The sequence below is a fragment of the Lacerta agilis genome, chromosome 6 (assembly GCF_009819535.1).
Source record: "Lacerta agilis isolate rLacAgi1 chromosome 6, rLacAgi1.pri, whole genome shotgun sequence".
Classification (NCBI taxonomy): Eukaryota; Metazoa; Chordata; class Lepidosauria; order Squamata; family Lacertidae; genus Lacerta; species Lacerta agilis.
The window spans coordinates 67,169,628-67,191,497 of NC_046317.1; the positions used below are offsets into that span (position 1 = coordinate 67,169,628).

At 46.5% G+C, this 21,870-nt stretch overlaps 1 protein-coding gene across 1 annotated transcript; it reads right to left on the minus strand.

The window, feature by feature from the left end:
* Positions 1-933: 933 nt before the first annotated feature.
* On the minus strand, positions 934-21,621 carry E2F1 (E2F transcription factor 1). Its single transcript, XM_033153287.1, has 7 exons — positions 20,664-21,621; positions 11,736-11,826; positions 9,620-9,839; positions 7,978-8,130; positions 6,337-6,451; positions 5,287-5,500; positions 934-2,001 (listed from the first exon to the last, which is right to left on the minus strand). Exons 1-7 carry the CDS (start codon positions 20,889-20,891, stop codon positions 1,757-1,759), a joined length of 1,266 nt encoding a protein of 421 aa, XP_033009178.1. The 5' UTR covers positions 20,892-21,621; the 3' UTR covers positions 934-1,756.
* Positions 21,622-21,870: the final 249 nt, after the last annotated feature.

Consider the following 21,870-nt stretch of genomic DNA (forward strand, 5'->3'; position numbering starts at 1 on the left):
CTCCTCTTTACTTGCCCTTTAACCTTCCAGAAACACTGGATTGAGCCCACATAAATAATAAATAAATAATATGAATTCATGATTTCTGAAGAAAACCCCATAGTGCTTAGCACAGGGGGAGGGGGGATGTTTGGGCAGTGCACAGACTGAAGGCAGTCAGTATTCACGCCTTTTGCTTCGCAGGGGAGGGTCAAACAGGTCTCCAAGAAAAAAAAAGGCATTTGTCATATACAGCTTTACATTATTATCTGCACCACAGCCAGAAAACATAATTCCTTGCCTTTCTGGAGACTAGGCGAGCCACATTTTGCTTCCCTCCCGATGAAGCAAAAAGCTCTTGGCTGACCTCACCTTAATCACTGTCCCCTCCTGCCTTCTGCTCATCAAAAGAAAAGGGCAGCCAAATTCAATGGCCATCTAGCCTACTTCTTTATAAAAATAATAAAGAAGTCGCACCAAACCCATCCCCGGAAATTAACTTCTTCTGCACACAAACGTTGGGAGACTCAGAGGCCTTCCAAAAAAAAAAAAAAGGTGAGGTGTGTGTGGGGGGGAGAGCCCAAAATAAATAAATAATCTATATAGAATCCTCCTTAAAGCTTTATCATGAGTAGGACCTTATGCCCCAGGCTAATATCCAGAAACAACTCAGCCCATCATTCCTGGGTTCCTTATATTCACTTCTCTTTTGCAACCAGTGTGTGTGTGTATATATATATAGGGAGAAGCAACTCTTCAGGCACATCTGATTATCTATTTTGTTTCACTAGCTTTGAGCAGCTCCCCCCCCCCAAAAAAAAAAATTGCTGAAAGGTTCCCTCAGCGTCATCCTGCACAATTCTACACACTTGGCTTCCTTTCCTCAAAATGGCCATTATTTCACTACAGGATTACAAAACTCAGGTTTACACCTTGCCGGCAAAAAGAACCCCCCCCCCCACCTCTGATCCTCAAACTGCAAATTGTTGATGTCTCAATGCCAGCCAACCAGAATGACCTGGTCTGTAGGACAATGGGGTGTCAGGTTATCACCAATTATTACTTAGAAGTATACTGTTCTTGCCTTTTTTTCCTTCCACAGCTGGCTGGCAGAGAGAGGTGCCCCCTCTCGCAATGAATATCCAGGCCATTACTGCCCTACACCCCAGGGGAGACTTTGCTGACAGAAGGGAGGGAGGAACGCCTGTTCTCAGAAACTCTTCTGACAGTCACGGTTTCCAAGGCAAGAGAGGAAATTGCTCACAGTAAGGAGCGATAAACAGCTGACACGGGGTGGGGTGGTTTGCCCACAGCAAAATTCAGTTTAAAGTGAGGACTTGGGGGAAAGGAGTGGTTGAGCGAGAGTTAAGTCAGCTGTTGCTAGGGCAACAGCATTAACTACTAGGACTGCCCCTATAGAGTCAAAACATGGCACCAGAGAATCAAGATGGCCCTGGACACTACTACTATGGGCCTGGACGCAGCAGGCCCACTGAAAGGCCACAGAAAGGGGCCTGCAACATTCACAGCAGCCATTATTAGCTTCACAGCCACCTTCTTCAATCGCAGCGAGGTGGCTGGCGACAGGCAGCCAAGAACTGAATCACACCCCGGCCACTGCTGCCTTCTGTTTCCTCCCCTGGAGTCCTCTCCGCAGCACACCGGCCGAGGAGGCTGCAGCTGGCCTTGCGATTACATTCAGACGTCAGCTCTGAGAGGATGCCCCGTGGTGGGGCAGGGCCAGCTGAGTGGCACTCCCCACCCCACCTGAGGATGCTCAGAAATCCAAGGAAGTCAAGTCTCCAAAATCACAGTCAAAGAGCTCGCTGATGCCTTCGCCCTCCTCGAGCCCAAAGTGATAGTCCTGGGTTGGCGAAAGCGCAATGAATTCGGCAGGTAGGAAGCTTGAGAAGTCCTCCTTGCCCTGCTGGAGCAAAGCATCCACGGATGCCAGTGGCGAGAGGTTCACGTCATCCGCAGGGCACTTCAGTGGCAATGCGCTCTCCCTAGACAACAGGGGCTCTGCAAAACACAAAACACATGGGTTTCATTCATTACTTCTATTTTTTAATCATGCCATAACCAACTTCTCTGGGTAATGAACGATGAACTTTTAAAGCGTGCATTTAAAATGACACAGGCCAGTTCAGGCAGACTGCCCACGATTTATTTCATTTCATTACACTGAACGAAATTCAACATAGCACTAAGTGGGGTATGTGTGTGAGGAACAAAGTTTGCTCACACAGTGCGATGTTTCCTGCCCCCCTCTTCTCCTCCCTCACTGTGCACCTCTTGCATTCACCCTAAACCTGTTCTAGGATTCCTCCAACCATCCAGAGAATATTTAGGGGCACGGAGAGAGTGTCACTGCATGAACAGAACTCGTTCCGTGCATGCAGCAACTTACTGGACTACTGCTCAGCAGTTTTATATCCTGTCCTTCCTCCTGGACGAGCACAAGGCGGCTAACAACATAAACGCAATAAAAAAACAAGAACTGAATTCAACATCATCATCAGCAGTTTGAACACCTGACAGCAGCAGAGTCAGTGATAATGCTCCCTATAACCCAAAGGCCAGAGTAAATTAAAAGCTTTTACTCTTGCCAGCAATGGAAATGCCTATGGGAAGCCTGTAAGTGAAACCCGAGTGCCGTAACGTTCGCCCCAGTAACTGGTATTCAGTGGAGACAGAACATAACCAGTGTGGCCATTGATCACCTGGTACTCAAGTTTGGCAGTGCATCTTCCTCCCCTTTCCGTGTGTGTGTGTATGTGTGTGTGTGTGTGTATATATATATATATATATATATATATATATATATATATATAGTTGTTGTTGTTCAGTCGTTCAGTCGTGTCCGACTCTTCGTGACCCCATGGACCAGAGCACGCCAGGCACGCCTATCCTTTACGCAGCCACATTAACTTGCACACTGAGAGCCAGTGTGGTGTAGTGGTTAAGAGCGGTAGACTCGTAATCTGGGGAACCGGGTTTGATTCCCCGCTCCTCCACATGCAGCTGCTGGATGACCTTGGGCTAGTCGCACTTCTCTGAAGTCTCTCAGCCCCACTCACCTCACAGAGTGTTTGTTGTGGGGGAAGGAGGGAAAGGAGAATGTTAGCCGCTTTGAGACTCCTTCGGGTAGTGAAAAGCGGGATATCAAATCCAAACTCTTCTTCTTCTTCAGTCTCCCCTGTCAGAGACTTGCAAAAGAGGAACAACCTTCACTCCAAACCTTGTCAGTACCTTTCTGATACGCCTAACATGCCTATGGACTCCTTATCTAGCCCTCCCAAGGAGAGGCAGCGCATGAAACAAAGGCACCAGGCACAACTGCTGAGTCACGACACCGACCTCCTTGCCACACTATCTGTCCATGTGCCTCCCCAGAAATTCAGCCTGTGGTCTTTTCTTCTACTCAGCCCATAGACAGGGAACCCCAGCCCTAAGTACTGTGCTTTGTCACTGCCATGGGGAAGGCAGGTGGCTCAGCAAAAAAAGAAAAGAAAAGAAAAGAAAAGAAAGAAACCTGGAGCCCAGCAACAAAGCAGATGAGATTATGGTGGCTTCTTAAAAGAGGCCACCATGACAGAAAAGGGCATGTTTTAAGACGGTGTTCTACTCTTTCCAGGCAGAAATCTCTTCCAAAATGCCGCATGTCAGTTCAGGCAAGGAAAACTAGGGAAAGTGTGGGCAAAAGCCAGGTTTAGAAGAAAAGTTAGGGTGGATAGTTCCTTCTTTAAGCACAGCTGCCCTAGTAGTGCCTGTCAACCATCACTAGGAGCCACAGCGAACCATCAGGCCTAAAGCACAAGGAACCTGCTGAGACTGGCCTCTCATAGGGAGCGGCCAGAGCTCAATGCCCAGCTTCTCCAGGTATGCTAGGAAGAAACCCCTGCCTGAAACCCTGGGGATATGCTTCCAGTCGGTGTAGACAGTACAGAGTTAGATTTGGCATAAGGCAGCTTCCTATATCTGGGTGATGGAAAGGAAAGCCCAGCATTAGCAGTGCGTGCAGTAATGCTTGGGTAGGGCCAGGAGGGAAAGGGGAAGAACAGAATGCCTCCCCCTTTGACCACTTGAAGCCCTACCTAACATTCCTGATCTGATTATACGGAGACTTCAGTAGGCACAAAATACATATTTTCCACGCAACTCCACCCATTAAGTTGGCGTGAGCAGGTTTTAGATTAAACAACTGGACAGAGAGGAATTCTTGGATCTCTTGCTGCTAACAGAGTTTACACTAGGCAGGCCCCTCTGGGTTTTTTCATCAGAAAACCAGAGTGGCTGAAATCTATTGAGTTATGAGAAGGTAATGCTAAGATGGGGAGCACAGGAATCAATTCCCCCCCACTGGCTTACAACACACAGCACAGAAAGATGAAGGTCTGCCTTTGCTCGCACTTCTAAGTAGGAGGGAGGGAGGAGGCACCACCGCGGTGCGTGAGAGGGAGGGAGGAAATGGCGGCGCAGGAAAAAAATGGCTGAAAAGAAATGGGGGGGGAGAGAACAGAACCCCACGGCCCACACTGATCCACGGACCGTTCGCGGGCCAGATCCTGAAGGCAATTGGGCCGGATCCAGCCCGAGGTCCATAGTTTGGTGACCTCTGGTTTACAGCATAAAAACGCAAAAGTACACAACATAGTAACAAACAAAAACAATTACACACCCACCCACACCAGTTTATGGTCTTGTTTAATTAGCCAAAGGCCTAGGAAGGGAGGAATATTTTTGCCTGGCACCTAAAGATATGTAACAAAGGCGCCAAGTAAGCTTTCCTGGGGAGAGCATTCCACAAGCAGAGAGCCACTGCAGAAAAGTCCCGTTCTCGAGTTGCCACTCTCTGGACCTCTTGTGGAGGAGGCACATGGAGAAGACGATGGTCGCAGGGTCTAGGTCAGTTCATATGGAGAGAATACAATATCTTCTGTGTTTGTGTATCAATGATCCGTCCCCAGTCCACAAACAAAGCCTGCCCTCGCAAGCCCCCAAACTGCTCCCACACTTCACTCTGCATCCTGTTCTATGACCTATGGTGAAATGGGGGTGGTGTATCAGCTGCTGCAAACAAAATAAAGGGACAGCCAGCACAACCATGTATTTCTTGCAAGCTTCTCAATGCACCTGGTTGGGCTCAGCTGTACAGAGATTCCCAGACTAGATGGACCATGGTCAGACCTAACAAGGCAATTCTCACGCTCTTATAGGCTCAGATCCTGACCTGCTTTGATACAGCCTCCAATCACAGCATGTTCCAAAGGGACCTTCAGCTGCCCTGTTCCCCAATCCGCATACCTTGGTCTGCACTCAGCAATGGTGAGTTCATTTCCTGGGAGGGACGCAGAAGTGCAGGGGCTGCTGCTGCTGCTGCTTGCGAAGACCCTGGAGAAGGTTCCTTGGAAGCCACCTTCAATGGACTCTTGGTGGGGCTGCAGACTCCAGAGCTCTCCTCTGGGCACAGGAACACATCTATTGGGCCCTGGGTGCTCTTCACAGCAATTTGGAAAGCCTGGAAAAGAAGAAGAGGTGGGCATCTGAGGAGACATTAACACAACTGAATAGTTTTCTGTAGTGGAAAATCTCCCTACCAGCTTGTTCCCCTGAAGAAGAGATTATGGTCAAAACATGGTGGGAATTTAACCTATATTCCAGTGATGTGGGGATTAACGGGTGGACATTGGGATTAATTAGGGTTTTACAAAACGTGGATTTGATGGGAAGGGGGCACAGTCTTACCATTCTTGCCTCTAACAGGGGCTAAATAATAGAGCAGTCACTTTTTCAAGGAGTACTCCCCAAATGTGCAGCATTAGCTTCACATTGTCTACTACATCCATGGGAATTTTCCCCTTAACTCACCAATTGTATTAGGAAGGACAGAGACAGAACATTGCCTGAGCTGCCTTTTTCTGGAGGACAACAATTTATTATTAGCAAGGCTCCGTGGGTGAGTGAATGTTGATTCTTACTCACCATTAATAGCTAATCCAGTTAAAGTGAAGCTACTGGCTATCCCCTCTCCACCCTTCCATACAGTTTGTAGCTGCATGAACTATCTGATGTATTTCTAATTCTTGCCTCCAGATCTGTCTACTGGAGATGACATGGTTGGGATCAGTATGATGCATAGAGAATCCTGCCTTGGATAGGCAAGCGAGAAAGGATCCTTACTGGCCTACGATTCTTGAAGACTCAATTTCTTAGCCATACCATTGGTTCAGGGTTGGCTACAGCTGGATCAGTCACCACAGACTCCTGCAAAGGGAGTGACCGGCTCAGCTAGTAGGAGCTGGTGCAGAAAGCATTCTGTGCACAATGGCCCTGTAAGCAACCAGGAAGAGTTACCTCCGCCGGGTCAGAGACTTGCATCTGCGTCTCCTGGGGGGCTTTGATCACCATCACCAGTTGCTCAGAAGGGTCTGCAATGCTGCGCAGATCTTGGCATGTCACGTAAGCTGAGGTGTGCCCAGTCAAGTTTTGCCAAGAGAAGGATGACAGACTACATGCCAAGGCACAAAGCAAAGTTACCAAGCCCAAATCACTAGCTTTTGGGAAACAAAGACTGCCACTGTTCTCCTGAATGCAGCGTAATATGCTTGTATCCTTCAGCTACCAAACATTGTGGGGAAGATACAAAATGAAAGAATTGCTTTAATGTGGGATGGCACATATAGCTTTTCCACACAGCAAGAAACCATTTGTTATTGCAATAGGAACCCCGCCCAGTAAAACTGCTATTTATCTATCTATCTATCTATCTATCTATCTATCTATATATATATATATATACCATCATTAACATTCGGGCACATTTTCCTCTTCCTCCCAAACATGGACGTTGTACATCCATGGATCAGCATCACAGAGTCCGCCTGTGCAATTTCCCAATGGATTCTGCACTATAATGGCTTCACACAGGTGTCAGCCTTCATTACAATCAATTCCTTGTTAACTGTATACATTCTTGGAGAAGAATGCTAACACTTTGGGAGACAGTGAGGGGAAATTTTCTGCTCCACATTGTACTGTGATATCACCTGGATGACTCAAAATGGACAGCAAGCCCATCAGCCTAATCCAGAGGTCTCCAAACTAAGGCCCGCAGGCCAGATACAGCCCGAGGGACTCATTTATCTGGCCCACGGTGACTCCCGCCGCCCGCTCTTACCAGCGCGGCGCAGCTGCCCACTTCTGGGTCAGAGGAGCACTGGAAATAGCTTGTGTGCATGGGCAAGCGTTATTTCCGGTGCACACCCGGGTCGGAGGAGGCCCGTGCACATGCTATTTGCGGTGCTCCTCCAACCCGGAAGTGCGCCAGAAATAGCGTGTGCGCCCATGTATGGGCGCGCACTCCCCCATGCGATCGGTGCTGGAGACACCGAACCGAGGCGCAGTAAGTTTGCTGATCCCCGGCCTAATCCTTAGGACCATGAAGATAATCAAGTCAGCTACTTCCACCAGACACCCTGAAGAAAAGCCACTTGCTTATATATAAAGTGTGGGCTGTGTTGGTGATGAGCTGTGTGCCTCCCAGTCAAACTTCAATGGGGCAGGATTGCAAAGGAACACATTGAAACAGAGTTAAATGTGACAGCTGTGGCACATTTACGGCACTGCACCCGTCACAGAGGGTGGGATCCAAGTCACATTATCAGGAACAGGCTCGGCTACAGAGCTGCCAGGCAAAAATCAACTAGCAACATCTGACTGATTCAACGCCACCCTTCTCTCGCTCTCACACAGCTCTCCATTCCACTGACAATGCACAGCCTTAACCAGCAGCCAGGTAGGGATTTTCCATTAGCTCACAGGGTGGGGAAGTACAAATTAAAACACCAACACCCAGTCCTGGAATGTCAGGGGTGCAACTACCTCTTTGGAAGAAGGCACTCTTGCTGCACCTGGCTAATGCTTAGGAGCCCAGCTCTGCATCTTCCGGTCTGCCAAAAGCACCCAATCCCCCCTCCACCTTCCACAGAAGGATATTGCTTGTATTCTGGGTCCTCCGTGAGGTGCTTGAACTGAGTAGTACACATCTGGATGAGGCTGTCCAGTTGCTGTTCTGCTGCCTGAAGATCCTGGAGTTCCTTCACCAACCCCTGGCTCTTGCTGGCGCTCCCCACAGCAGTCCGGCTCCCCCTAAAGGAAACAGGGCAAGTCAAGGTGGAACAGTCTCATCAGTGTCCTGCTGTCTCCCAACATCAGGGGGCGTATTAAAAAGAGGAACAGACAGCATGTTCTATGGTCCCACATGGTCGAAACTGATCCAGCGCAGGGTTAGTGAATGCCCAGGTACTTATATTAGATGTTTTATGGTGCAGCAACATGGAAGTCACATTGGGCCAACTCTGAAAGTTGGTCAACTCTATCCAATACAACTTTTCATCTGCTATTCATTTGACGTTGGTGAATATTTATATACAACCATCTCTACACATTCAAATAATCCCCACATCAGGATGGGATGCAGCGCACATTTTTCTACAGCATGGCATGGGCCAGGCATATATTGCAGATGAACACATTCATGCCACGCTTCATGCATTACATTATATACACAGGCTTTTTTGTAAGATCATCTCTTCCGTGCAGGAGGGGAATAAAACATATTCAAAAGGACAGAAGAGAAGCTTTTTTTAGCTTAAGTCAGGCTTAACAGCATAATCTTAGCCACATTTACTCATAAGGTAGTCCCATTTTATTCCATGGGGTTTGCTGCAATCCTATGCAGACTTACTTGGAAGTTAAGCCTCGTTTAATTTTGTCATAAGATCATAGGAAGCTGCCTTATATCGTCAGACCATTAGTCCACCTTGCTCGGTTTTGTCTACAATGTCTGGCAGTGGCTCTCCAGGGTTTCAGACAGACACCTCTTCCAGTGCTACCTGGAGATGTCACAGATTGAACCTGGGATTTTCTGCATGCAAAGTGGATGCTCCACTATCTGTAGTGAGAGGCTGGGTTCTCAATAAACATACCCAGGAAAGCACATTTTATTCAAATAATAGTACTAATAAATACTGGTGCAGCTTCAAAAGCACGAATGGAGCAGAGGTGCAAGTACACTCTACAGCAGGACTCCCAGTGGTTCAGGAGATGGGATTTCTCTGCCCTACAAAGCTGTTTGCCCATTCCTGTGACAAGCAGCACATTTTACGCACATTCCATAAAGTATGTACATTTCATTTTGTAGTTTACATAGAAAGCCAAATTCAGTTTTTCTGGCACCATGTTCAAGTTTTCTTGATGTAGTCTTTTGTTTCTTTAAACTTTGACTCCATATATAGCCCTTGTGACGACATTCACTCACAGAAGAATGCTTGTAAATGAGAACTATTAACAAAAAGAGCTGTATTAAGTCCAGTAGTTATCACTCTCATCTTCAAGTGTTACCCTATTAATTTTGTGCAATACAGTGTACAGAAAGCCTTATCCATGCCAAACTTCATTTCATACAACAGAAATGAAGACAAAGCCTTTCTCCTAAGAGACACATTCCCAAAGGACAACCAGGCAAGTCTCCTACAGCAAATGCAAGAGGTGGGTTACTTCCTAAGGCCAGGAGAAATTCGGAAAACCAATACAATCAGAATAGGGCAACCCAAAGAACAGGTGACATTCTACTTACAACCACTGGATATGGTTCTTGGACTTCTTGGTGATCAGCTGGATACCTTCCAGGACATTTGTGATGTCATAGATCCGCCTCTTCTGCACCTTCAACACCTCTGCAGCCCAGTTGAGATCCACAACACCATCAGGCGATTGGCTCAGCAGCTCCAGGAAACGTTTGGTGGTCAGATTCAGGGAGGTTTCATAGCGGGATTTCTCTCCAGGAGACTTCACCCCTGAGGATCAATGATGACTTCATTACAACTAGCAACGTTGTTGAAGGTTTGTCACTGCATGGCTTGGAATGTGAACCTGTCCAGCTCATGGTGCTTGGCTGCATCACAAATCAAGCAGCATTTGCCCAAGTTACTGCGGTTTGGCTCAGAATTTAAACCCCCCCAATGCCTTGAATTCTGCTATCCGAGGCACCAGATAAAATATAAAGATCGTGGCTTCTCAAAGAGGGCTCCAGCAAGACCTTCCCATTTACTCAAGCAAGTAGGAAGGGTTTTGCAGAGGAGACGGCAGGGGCTCATGGTGAAAAGCAAAGATTTGCAGACCCATTAAGGTGCATTATAAAAATCAGTCTACAGTCTGAAAGATATCCATCCACCAATTACACTGCAACCAAAAGAGGAACTGGCCATGTCTTCCGGTTGATTTGCACAAGTATTTGTCTCTTTCTAGCAGGAGCAGAAAACTTCCTTAGGTAAGGCAAGCAAAGAGTTTTGCAGTCCCCTGCAGCAGCCTACCCAGTTTCCCTTCAGCTTCAGCGACGTCAGATGCCAGGGCCAACATGGTTTCAAGTCTATCTTCACAGCTTTTTAGGTACAGTACAAGAAAAGGATCTAGGGGTCTTGGTGGGCCACAAGCTTAACAGGAGTCAACAGGGTGATGCAGCAGCAAAAATAAGTGAATGATCTTCTAGGCTGCATCAACAGAAGCACAGTGTCCAGGTCAAGGGATGTAATAGTACCACTCTATTCTGCCTTGGTCAGACCACACCCGGAATACTGTGTCCAGTTCTAGGCACCACAGTTCAAGAAGGATACTGACAAGCTGTAGCGTGTGCAGAGGAGGGAGACCAAGGTGATCAAAGGTCTGGAAAGCAAGCCTTATGAGGAACAGTTGAGGGAATTGGATATGTTTAGCCTGGAAAAGAGGAGCTATGATAGCCATCTTCAAATATCTCAAGGGCTGCCACATGGAAGATGAAGCAAGCTTGTTTTCTCCTGCTCAGGAGGCTAGGAACCAAATCAATGGCTTCAAGTTACAAGAAAGGAGATTCTGACTAAACATCAGGAAGAATTTTCTGACAGTTAATAACTGTTCAACAGTGGAACAGACTCCCTGGGAAGGTGGTGGAATCTCCTTCCTTGGAGGTTTTGAAGCAGAGGCTGAATGGCCACCTGCCATATAAGAGCTAGTTGAGATTTCTGCATTGCAGGGGGTTGGACTAGGAGGTCCCTTGGGGTCCCTTCCAGAACTGCAGTTTTGTGAGGAACTTGCTCTTTTTTCACTTTTTAAAAACAAAACAAAACAAAAATGCCCAGATTTCTAGGATTCTAAATCTAGTGCAACACATCAGCTTCAGCATTTACTACAATTACTGCTCATTTATTAGGATTTTCACATTTTTTTACAGTGACATAGCTGGTCCCCTCTTTTCCCCTGACTCCATTTGTCTCTTTTGCAGTGGTCCTTTCACTTCTGTCTTTCAGCCGTGTGTCTCCTTGCACTTATTTCTGTACCATTTTAACCGAAATCCGATTGTATAGTTGTAATTGATATATCTATCGTTAATGTATGGCTGGGTTACCTGTACATTGCTTAGAGAAGATTGTAATTAAGGGGTATATAAGTTGCCAAAATAAAAATAACTATTTTTTAAAGGGGGGGTGGTGGAATCACTTCATTTTCGTTTCCAATGGCTTTTGGGAAGCCACCCCCCCCAACGATGCACAAGGCAGGTAATTGCTTACTCCCCCCCCCCCAAAGCACCACAGCCTTCTTCTAGGCTCAGGCTGTTCTAGGAACAGGAAGTCCTGCCCTGTTTAGCTACTGGGACAAGGAATCTTGAAAAATCTGTGGAGTAATTAAAAGCAACAGGGTTCCCATCTGGCCACTAGCACCTTTGACAGGGTTTTTCGCTCTTCCTCGGGCTGCATGAACACTCTCTGCAATGTACTGGTGGTCAGTCTCCAAGTTCAGCTTCCGTTTTACCTGGAACAGAAGAGAGAGAGAGATTTGCAAAAGGTTGGTGGATCACTATAATTTCATTTCAGCTATGCAGTGAAACAAGGAAGAGTTTGTGAAGCGGAAAGAGCCCAAGAGTACTTTGAAAAAGAGGACGAAATCTATATGGCTATGTGCTATCTCCACGTTCAAAGGCACTATGAATTACCAGTCTGAATTATCAGTTGTTGGGAGAGAGCGACTGACTTCCTGTCCTCCCTGTGGGCTTCCCAAGGACATCTGGCTGACCACTGTGGGGAAAAAGGATGCTGGATCCAGCAGGGCTCTTATTATGAGTGTCTCCCACTTCCAAACAGAAGTGGTACAGCAAAGGCTGTATCATATAGTTTCTCTGCAACTGTAGACAGAGCCCTAAGACATCAACAAAACTGTCTAAAACCATAGCAGAAAGTAATGTGTGAAGTAATTGTGTAATTGGAATTGGTATTTTTTTCATAGACAAGAAGCTTGCTTACTAAGAACCATCCAAAAGCACCCTAGCTACTATTGCCCAGAATAAGGAAAAGCTTAGGAAACTGTCCAAACTATTCACTGCTCATGAGCAACAACTCAGCAACAGAAAGCCTTCTGGTCATGGCGTATTTTTTATTCTTCTTCTGTGCAGCTTCTTTTCAAAGTGTGGAGTAAGGAGAGCTTATATTCTGCAAGTCCCAGGTATTATTTCAATGAACCTAAGCATCAATGATATTCCAGTCATCAACACCAACAACTGATAAACCTTTAAGCTCTAGTAATTCCATACCTCTTGCCTGAAACAGAAGAGTAAGAGATGGCAAGATCTTGGGCCACAGAGACCTGAAGTGTTGACCTAATAGAAGTCGATCACAAACAAGAAGAGTTCCACAAACAACAAATCTCCATGAGGTTGCCTAGCAATGAGCAAAAGATGCAGGACTTTTTATACAAACAAAAATCCAGTAAGGATAGCACAATTGCAATATGTTTGTTTGTTTGAGAATCCCACTTTAGTTGCTATTTACAGAGCAATCAACTTGGATGGGATGTTTCAATGAGGGAGAGAGAAGTTGCTCCAACCTGATGTGTTGAAGAAGAAGAAGACGACCAGAAGTCATACTAGTAGAGCAGGGCTGGGAGCGTTTTGACACTCCAGATATTGCTGAACTACAGCTCCTGTCATCCCTGATTATTGTAATACTGGATGAGACTATTGGGAGTTACAGTCCAACAACATCTGGAGGGCCAAAAGCTCCTCAGTCCCATAGCAGAGGGAGCAGACATTTCCACAGATAACCCCAAAACTGGTAGAAGCAACAAGTCATATTATCGGTGATTCAGACACATAGCTTCAACAAATAATTAAGTTATCATTAGGTTAAGATAATATCCCACAACATTATCCTGTTTTTCCAACTCAACCTTATTAAATGATTGCTAACACAGATGGAAATTAGTTAGGAGGTAGCATAGAAACTACAAAGGATGACCACTACAAAGAAAAGCTTGACTGCAGCAAAAATATAGGTAGATAAAAGATTAAGAAGAGTAACTATCAAGAAGATGATAAATTGGTACATTAGATTGAAATGGGTTGCCAGTCTGCAACCATAAGGACAGAATGATTTCTCCATGCCTTTCAGACCATCTTTTAGTTTATTCTGTGGGTACAATTTTCCGCACAGATCATAGGTCCCCGCACAACAAGATCGCATCCTCAGGTCTATCCATTCCCAGAGATTACAACAGCTGGAGAGCAAAGCAAATGCAAGCCTGGACATTCCGCTTTCTGGAAGCCTATTTGCTTCTTCTGAAAGGAAGCATTAGGAAATCTATAATGCCTGTGGACAGTTAACAAGACAGGCTTCATAGACACAGTTTTAAATAAAAAATACCACCTGCATTTTTTTTGCCAATGACTGGAATACACTAGGCACAGCGCAAACATAACCCTACCATCTAGTTTTTTTCTTTTGTTTTCCAGGGCTGGTGTTTGCTGAGAACCACCCTACGGGAAGAGAGATACAATTCTTTTCCAAACCGAACTCAGGCTGAAGGCTTCAATTTATGAATTGTTCCATTTTACTGTCCAGGAATGGTCTCTATGCTTCCTTCCCTTTAACGTGGGATGCTAGTAATCGGATCGAGCCTCACCCCTGCGCTATTCTGTCTCTGATGAAGGCCTGAAACACTTGTGAGCAGCTTGCTTCTTGGCTACGAGGAGCAGCGATGCTGAGAGATCTCACCTGGCAATTCCAGGATCTGAAGAAATCATCAGGTCAAATTCCACTGCTTCCACTTGTCCAACTACTCATAAAAGAAAGAGACTGCTTCTTTCCCAGCAGCTAAGACAAAATGATGAGACGAAGGTGGGGGTGAAGGTGTTACTTACTAAAGGAAGTATATTCTCATGCATCCTGCAAGTAAATACCTTCTATAGAGTGCTTTAAAGCTACTGCAGAAGTTATCGCAGCATGCTAAAAATGCTTTAAGGAGTAAATGTTGGGCATACCTAAATGAATCCCTCAGGTACAGGCACTTTAAATGGAAGCATGAATCCAGCATGAATTAGAACAGGCCTCCTCAAACTCGTCCCTCCAGCTTTTTTTGGCCTACAACTCCCATGATCCCTAGCTAGCAGGACCAGTGGTCAGGGATGATGGGAACTGTAGTCCCCAAACATCTGGAGGGCAGAGTTTGAGGAAGCCTGAATTAGAAATTATTTGCCTCATTGTAAAACCAAAATTTCTTGGGGCCCTAGGTGGGAAGCTATAGCAATTAAACCAGTTTAGGTCTGCAGAGTAGACATGCCCTGTGGATGCCTTCACATGTGATGCCAAGAATGCCTTTTAAATGGGGAGAGAGTTGGAACTTGTTCTTTCAGCAAGGGAGCTTAATTTTTAATTCTGTCCCAAAGAATACTCTGTTTAATGTGCATGACCTGGTTGGTCTTGGGAATGTGCTTTCCTGTTCCTGTCAACCTGAGGCACATTCATGTCATAATGATATGTTGCACCCAGGCATTCCCCTTTCTACATTGCCATGGCCATAGTATTTTTATGTTAATAGGAAACATATTACTAAATTTATTATTGTTGTTGTTGTTACTACTAACACATACAGCCCAGGTTGGTGCATCACCAGTGCGCAAGGGCAGAGGTGGGAGAACAGCTGGAGAGAAAGGGCGATAGAGGAGCATCTTCTCCAACCGCTTGGAGAAGATGCCTGAAATATCAAGCGCCTAGTGAGTGGCTGAGACTGTGGTGCTGCACAACCCAGAGGATTTAGTGCGTTGTGTCATTGTTGCCAGGTGAGTGTGCTTCAGGATGCATGACAAAGCCACAACCGCTGGCAGTTTGATGCGAGAGCAGTGTAGGCTGTCTCCTCTTTTTCTGCTGCTACATTAACATTAACAGTGTGGCCATAAGCAGGTCTTGGTGCCGCCTGACCTTTTTTTGTAACGTATCCTTTTCCATTACCATATGAAATGGAAACGGTTAGTTCTTCTCTTAGCTTATGCTGACTCTGTGGGGGATATGCCATCCTTTATGTCACATCCACATGGCTTTGTGGGGGGTGTGCATAAGTGTGCATTTTGTGCTAAAATGTGGGTTTATTATCCCCTGGTTGCCTACCAATATACTACTTTAAAGATTTTGTATTGATCATTAACTGCATTGTTAGAAAATGTTTTATAGTGCTGGCCTTTTTGCCAACACATTTGTTCCAGGATTTGCACTTTTAGTTACTAATGTTCTTTTTATTTTCCAGTTTATTTTAAATTTGATATTGTGTGCTTTTTTGGGGGGGAGAGTATGTTACTTTGACACAATTTTTTGTAGCAAACAACTATTAATAAGAAATAAATAATTTTGTATGATGTTGGGCTTTTTTTTTTTTTAGAAAGACAAATTTAGGGTTCAAATCAAACAATGACATCAACAATTACATATAGTAGGGAACCCAGAAAAATAACCTCAAGGTGAGACAAACCAATTACAAGACCGTGGGTTGTAGCCAATTCTAGTCTGACTCAGAGTAGACCAACTGGCAATAAAGGACACAGCTAATTTAGCTTCATTAACCTCAACAGGTCCACTCTGAGTAGGTCTAGTGTTGTACACAACCCGTTTGTCTCTGCCCACTGTAAAGAAAGGTACTAAGGTCAAAGTGTCTATGAGATTCCAGCCTAGCAAAGCTGAAAAGCCTCTGGTACCTATTATATCTGAGTTTCTGCAAACTTAGAAGGTGCGGCATCTAAAAACCCTGAACAAATCTGAGGGCCTAAAAAGCCTAATGTTGGTTCTCCAAAACTGAAAAGCTGGACACCTTGGGATTTGAAATATTTTTCAAGATTTGACTTGGAATAGCCTTTAAAAAATAGCCCTTCCTTTCTCGCTTCCATTCCAAAATGACAGATCCCTGCAAATTGAGCAGATCCAGGTTCTGGGGGTGCTGGCACCGTCCATGCACCCACAAAGGTCATGCCCTCAAACCTACTACATGGCTTGAATACAGCAGCACCAACAGGGCAGGGAAAGCAGACATCTTCAGTCCTGCCCTGAACAACAGGCACCCCAATGAGACAACACAAAGTGAAGGCTCATTACAGATTCCCGACCCAAACATTTAAAACAAAGAACCGACTGTAAAGCGGCTGCCCACTGCAGGCCCCTCTCGACAGAAAAGGGCCTCTGTGGGAGAAGGATGCAGGCAGCTTTTGTGAGCATCACCTCCCTTGCTCTGCCTGCTGGGAAAGAGCAACGAGAACTGCAACCATCAACTCACTTGCACTGGCCAACTCCAGCAACAGCTTCAGTTCTCCAGGAGCGGACAGTTGTAGCAGGAGGATCCCACACAATATAGCCAACTGTCTCATCACAGAGGACAGTAAGTCCCTTAAGCATCTAGCTCCATTCACTTAATCTCTGACAACCCAACCCAACTGAGAAGGCAGGGAAAGAGACCAGGTTTGCAAGCTCATCTTTCAACTGGGACTGGAGGGGCAGGTAGTCCCTGCTCCCCTGTGTGTTTATTGGTATAAGCACCAGTATATGGTAGGAATTCAACATAGTGCTATGGCAATCGTTGCCTCAGCACAAGCATTTCAGCGGGCCAGAAAGAACCAACACCCCTCTTCTCCTCCCTGTATGTTGTTCTGGCGGTTCTTTTGACCCTAACTACCACGGGGGACACAGGGACACGGGTGGCGCTGTGTGTTAAACCACAGAGCCTAGGGCTTGCTGATCAGAAGGTTGGCAGTTCGAATCCCCGCGACGGGGCGAGCGGTTCCAGCTCCTGGTCAGGGGTCCCTTTACCTTTACCACGGGGGACATGGGGGGGGGGGACGCACTATTGCCCTAGTCAAACTCCTTGTGCAGGCTTCTCCTACTTTCTACACTGTAACCTTCCCCTTGCCCTTACAGATGTAATTCAACAGGGGCAGCATTTTCCCGCAACATGGAGATGCGATGATGGAGAAACTCTTGCTTGTTGAATTGCTACTATGTTGGTTCACAAGAAGCTCCAAAGAAAGAGAGAGAAAATAAGTACGGTAGCAAACATGCACTGAAAGCATTAGGGGCTTGGGCAGACAGATACACATTAGTAAGCTACTTTTATTGGTAAGTTGCAACAAATTCATATTAAGCAGGGTTATGTTAAGCACTTTATGCTCTAAATGTATACTAACACATGGAGAAGTGGGACAGTGACTGCTGGTTTTGCCCACAACATTTGGTACCCCACCCCCAAACACCCATGGGTTCATAGCAATGTCTGCAAAGGGGAGCCTATGTATATACAGTTGCACCTCCATGCAATGGACAACAAACGCAGGTGTGGGCTACCCTTTTCATACGTCACACTGAACATGTGGATGTCGGGGAAGGGCCAGCAGGCTCTGCCCATCCTCTCTTCGATGTACTAGCATACGTGCAGAGGAGAAGGCCTGAAGAAGGTTCCTCTCTTTGCCAAATGCTGTTCCTACACCTAGAACGTAAGCAAAGCAAACCGGAAGAGTGAATTCTGTGGGAAACTGCAATCAAATGTAACTAGCAAGCTTGGGGTAGTTAAAGCATGAAGGGGTTAAGACCACAGAATTGTACAGTGGTACCTTGGGTTACATACGCTTCAGGTTACATACTCCGCTAACCCAGAAATAATGCTTCAGGTTAAGAACTTTGCTTCAGGATAAGAACAGAAATTGTGCTCTGGTGGCGCAGCGGCAGTGGGAGGTCCCATTAGCTAAAGTGGTGCTTCAGGTTAAGAACAGTTTCAGGTTAAGAACGGACCTCCGGAACGAATTAAGTACGTAACCAGAGGTACCACTGTACTCAGAATTGTACTCTGTTAGGCCACACCTTCTCACCTCTGGTGAGGTGAAGTGTCTTTGTTCATTCTCTTCCACCATCTGAAGCAGACCAGGCAGCGCATCTGAGCTTGCTCGCTTCAAGCCCAGGCCATGTGCTCAGAAGTATTTTTTAAACCCAATAATTTTCTACCTGTGTTCTTTGTGCTGCTGCATGAAATAATCTAACCTTTGGAGTTTGTAAGTAAAGCATGTAAACTTACTAAAGGTGTGGTCTGTTCATTGCGAGAGGGAGGGAAATGGAAGAGTGCTGTAAGCAGACTAAATATGACTAACTATGATCTTAAAAGGGTCTAGCAGCCCAAATTCCCATGCTTCACTTTGCTGCATATTTTGTTCCTTTTTAAAACTTCTGCTGAGACTCTCTCTACTAGAGAATGTGCTTGCCCCATGTTTTGGATCTAAGGATCCAGCAAATTCTTTTAAACCAAATATGTTTATATAAAATTCTGAAAAATTCAGTTTTCCAACAGGACCTCTAGCTTCTTATCAACATCTTAGTGCATGCTACAACTAGTGATTATGCTATATATTAAAAACACAGAACAAATTAATCTACTGTACTTGTCACTTCTAACTAGTTAAACATACATCATCACTAACCCTCTAAATCCTATAGTCAATAGTCATACTATAAACAATGCAGCACATGGAAGCTCTTTACTATAGTGTATACACTGATTCACACAGCATCTCCAGTACCATTTGAAGATCTGCCTATTTCTCTGTACACACTATGTCCCAATATTCCTAAATTGTGTCATTTTGTGTTCATGCCTTTTTTCAGCATACATAATAGTAAGAAAACATAGCATAGTCAGTCAGTGCTAAAACTGTTAGCCACAAACTAATTTAAGATTGGTTCATGTATATATGAAAATGCATATGCTCCCTAACATAAATAATGGGACACATAGAAATGCTTGAGATATTCTGTGAATTCCTGTGCAAACTAATTTGATCCAAACTTCTTGGATTAATGTGTGGATCAGAGCATAATTATCCTTCAGACTGCATACTTCTGCAATACTTATTGTACAATGTACAAAAAATATATTAAATAAAACTGTATTTTATTATAAAATAGGTTTGCAAATGCCTACACTGAAATAGAAATATTATTTAAGTAGCTTATTTTGTGATAAAATATGCACTTAAAAACTCGTGCAGACTTTTTAAGAAAAGAAATGCAATGATGAATGCAGAAACAGACATACATGTTAATTCATGCCCAATTGACATGGACTAGATTTAGACTGGTCTGCCCATCCTTAGGGGCACAACATGCGTCACCTTCTCTCATACACATTCAAAGACACTAGCCTGATAGAACAGAAACCAAAGTTGCACAGCTCCTGCCACTTCCTTCCTTTGCAATGCAGTGGCAAATCTATTACCAATAGCTTTCCCTTTGGTAGGTTTTCCTTTTGTTTAACATCAGGCTGGTCACTGCATACCTCAGAGTATGTAGCTCTAAAGAAAGCAACTGCACAACAAAGCCGAAGCCAAGCATTTGTCTTTGTTAAGAACAAATTGCACAGAACTCGGGCCTTGACATCCTGAAACAGGAAGTTAAGCTGCTTCACTAACAACATTTGCAGGCTGCTTGCACTGAAAGAAGAGACTGGACACAATCCAGCAAGTTCTGCAGCCAGGCTCAGAAAACAACAACCGGGTATCTATCTATCTAGGTCAGACAGGACAACCTTGCAGCGTTAAGTTCGACAATGTAACATTTTGAAGCCCAGACCTTCTAGTTAATGATTTCTCTGCATGCCTTCATGAGGAGCACTCTGCCCTTCCTTCGAGATTGCTACATATGCCACGTTTAAGAGGCACTACTGTATTTCAGTCACCGTCTTGAAACTCTCCCAACATCCCTCCTGTAATTACAGGCACAGGGAAAGCCTTTACAAAGCCACATGGGATTAAAAGAAAACTATCATCTCAAAGATATAACTGATATAAGCAACCTAGGAAAGGATCAGAAAGGCCTCTAATACAATGGCTCTCATATTATTTAGCAGTGCTGGAATTTGCTAGGTAGCTGACCTGGACAGAATCAACAAGTTGAAAGTCTATATATACATATATATATATATTCCAAATATATATATTTGGTGGCAGCGAGGCAATCTGAGAAGTTAACCACTTATTCCCCCCAACATATGGGCAAAACCAACTACAAGGTTTTATGGAGATTGCAACTTGTTCCATTACCCTGAGCGTAAAGTCTAAAGATTGCCACACTGCTGTTGGTCACAAGAGTTTTTACATTTTTGCACCATGCCCCCGGTGGAGGATGGGGCACGATTCAGTGGTAACTATCTATAGATATGCCCATCTCCGGAGCGTCCTAGAACATCGGGAGTACATATATATGAACGCTATACACAAGTTACGCTGCAAAACATTTCGTTGCTGGCAAAGCTCTCCTAGAAGCCAGCAGCAGCAGCAGCGGGGAATCGGGTGGCATTACCGGCGGGCGCTCCAGAGCAGGCCTCTGCGTCGCCGTTTCCAATCTGGCGGGCTGCGGAGTGGCGAACAGCAGCAGTTCGGCGTCGCTCTCTCCTCCGGGCGCGGAGAGCTGGTCTGGGGTGGAAATGATCACGATCTGCTGCTCCATCACATGGATGGCTTCCGCGCCCCTCAACAGGGCTTCCAGGTCCGCCACATTCTGGGTCACCCCCAGGCCCTCCAGAGACATGATACAAAACGCTGGCACTCACATGCCTCGGAGGAGAGTGGGTGGGGTGGGTAGGGGTGAGGGAGGGGGGGGGAAAGGCCTGATCCTGCCCGCTCCTCTGCCTCCCTTCCTCCACGCACCGCAGGAAATCCGGAGGATCCCTCTTCCCCCACCCCACCCCACCCCGCCGTCTTGATTCCCGCTTCCCGGGAATCAGAGCCGTATCAGCGGGCCGGTGCCACCGTCCTGGCCGCGGGGGTGCAGAGAGTCGCCGGATGGCAGGGGCCGGGAGCCAGGAACACGCCCCATCCTCCTTTAAGGGCAGAGGCCCGGGAAATGGTGTCCCGCGGAGGTGCAGCCGGCCAGGGCCGCGAGCGGAGAGGAGGCGGCGGCTGCGGCCAGGCCGAGAGCGGAGGGCGCCGAGGCTGCTTTCCGGGTCATCTGCGAGGCCCCCACGAAGGCGCGGGTCTCCGCGGGGAAGGGCAGGGCGCTACGGCACACAGCAGGGCTCCCTTCCGCCTACGCTCGGCCGGTCAGCGCCGACTTCCCAGCCGCCCTGCCCTGCCCCGCTCGGCTCCGTCGTGGCCCCGCGCAGAGCCGGGATCCTCTCGCCCTTCTCTCCCGCGCTCAGCCGGTCCGCTCCGCTCCGCTCCAGGCACTGTTATTGTTCCCAGCTGGTCCCGGCCCCGCACACGTTTGCGCGCCAAATCCTTTTTGCCGCGAAAGCAGCACGAGCAGGGCGCCGCCGCTCCCATTGGTCGGCTCGCCCGCATCAACATTCGGCTCCGGGCGGACGACGGGGCGGGAGGAGAGCCGCCGCCGCCTCCCCATTGGACGCCGCGCCGTGATTGATGCGCCACGCCGCCGCCTCGTTGGCTGCGAGAGGGAGGACGCCGGAGCGCCGTCGTGACGGCTCGAACGTTCTGACAGCCGCCCAATGGCGAGGGCCCGGGTTGCGGAAGGGGGAACGGAGCTCAGCCAATCAGAGCGGGGGAAGGGA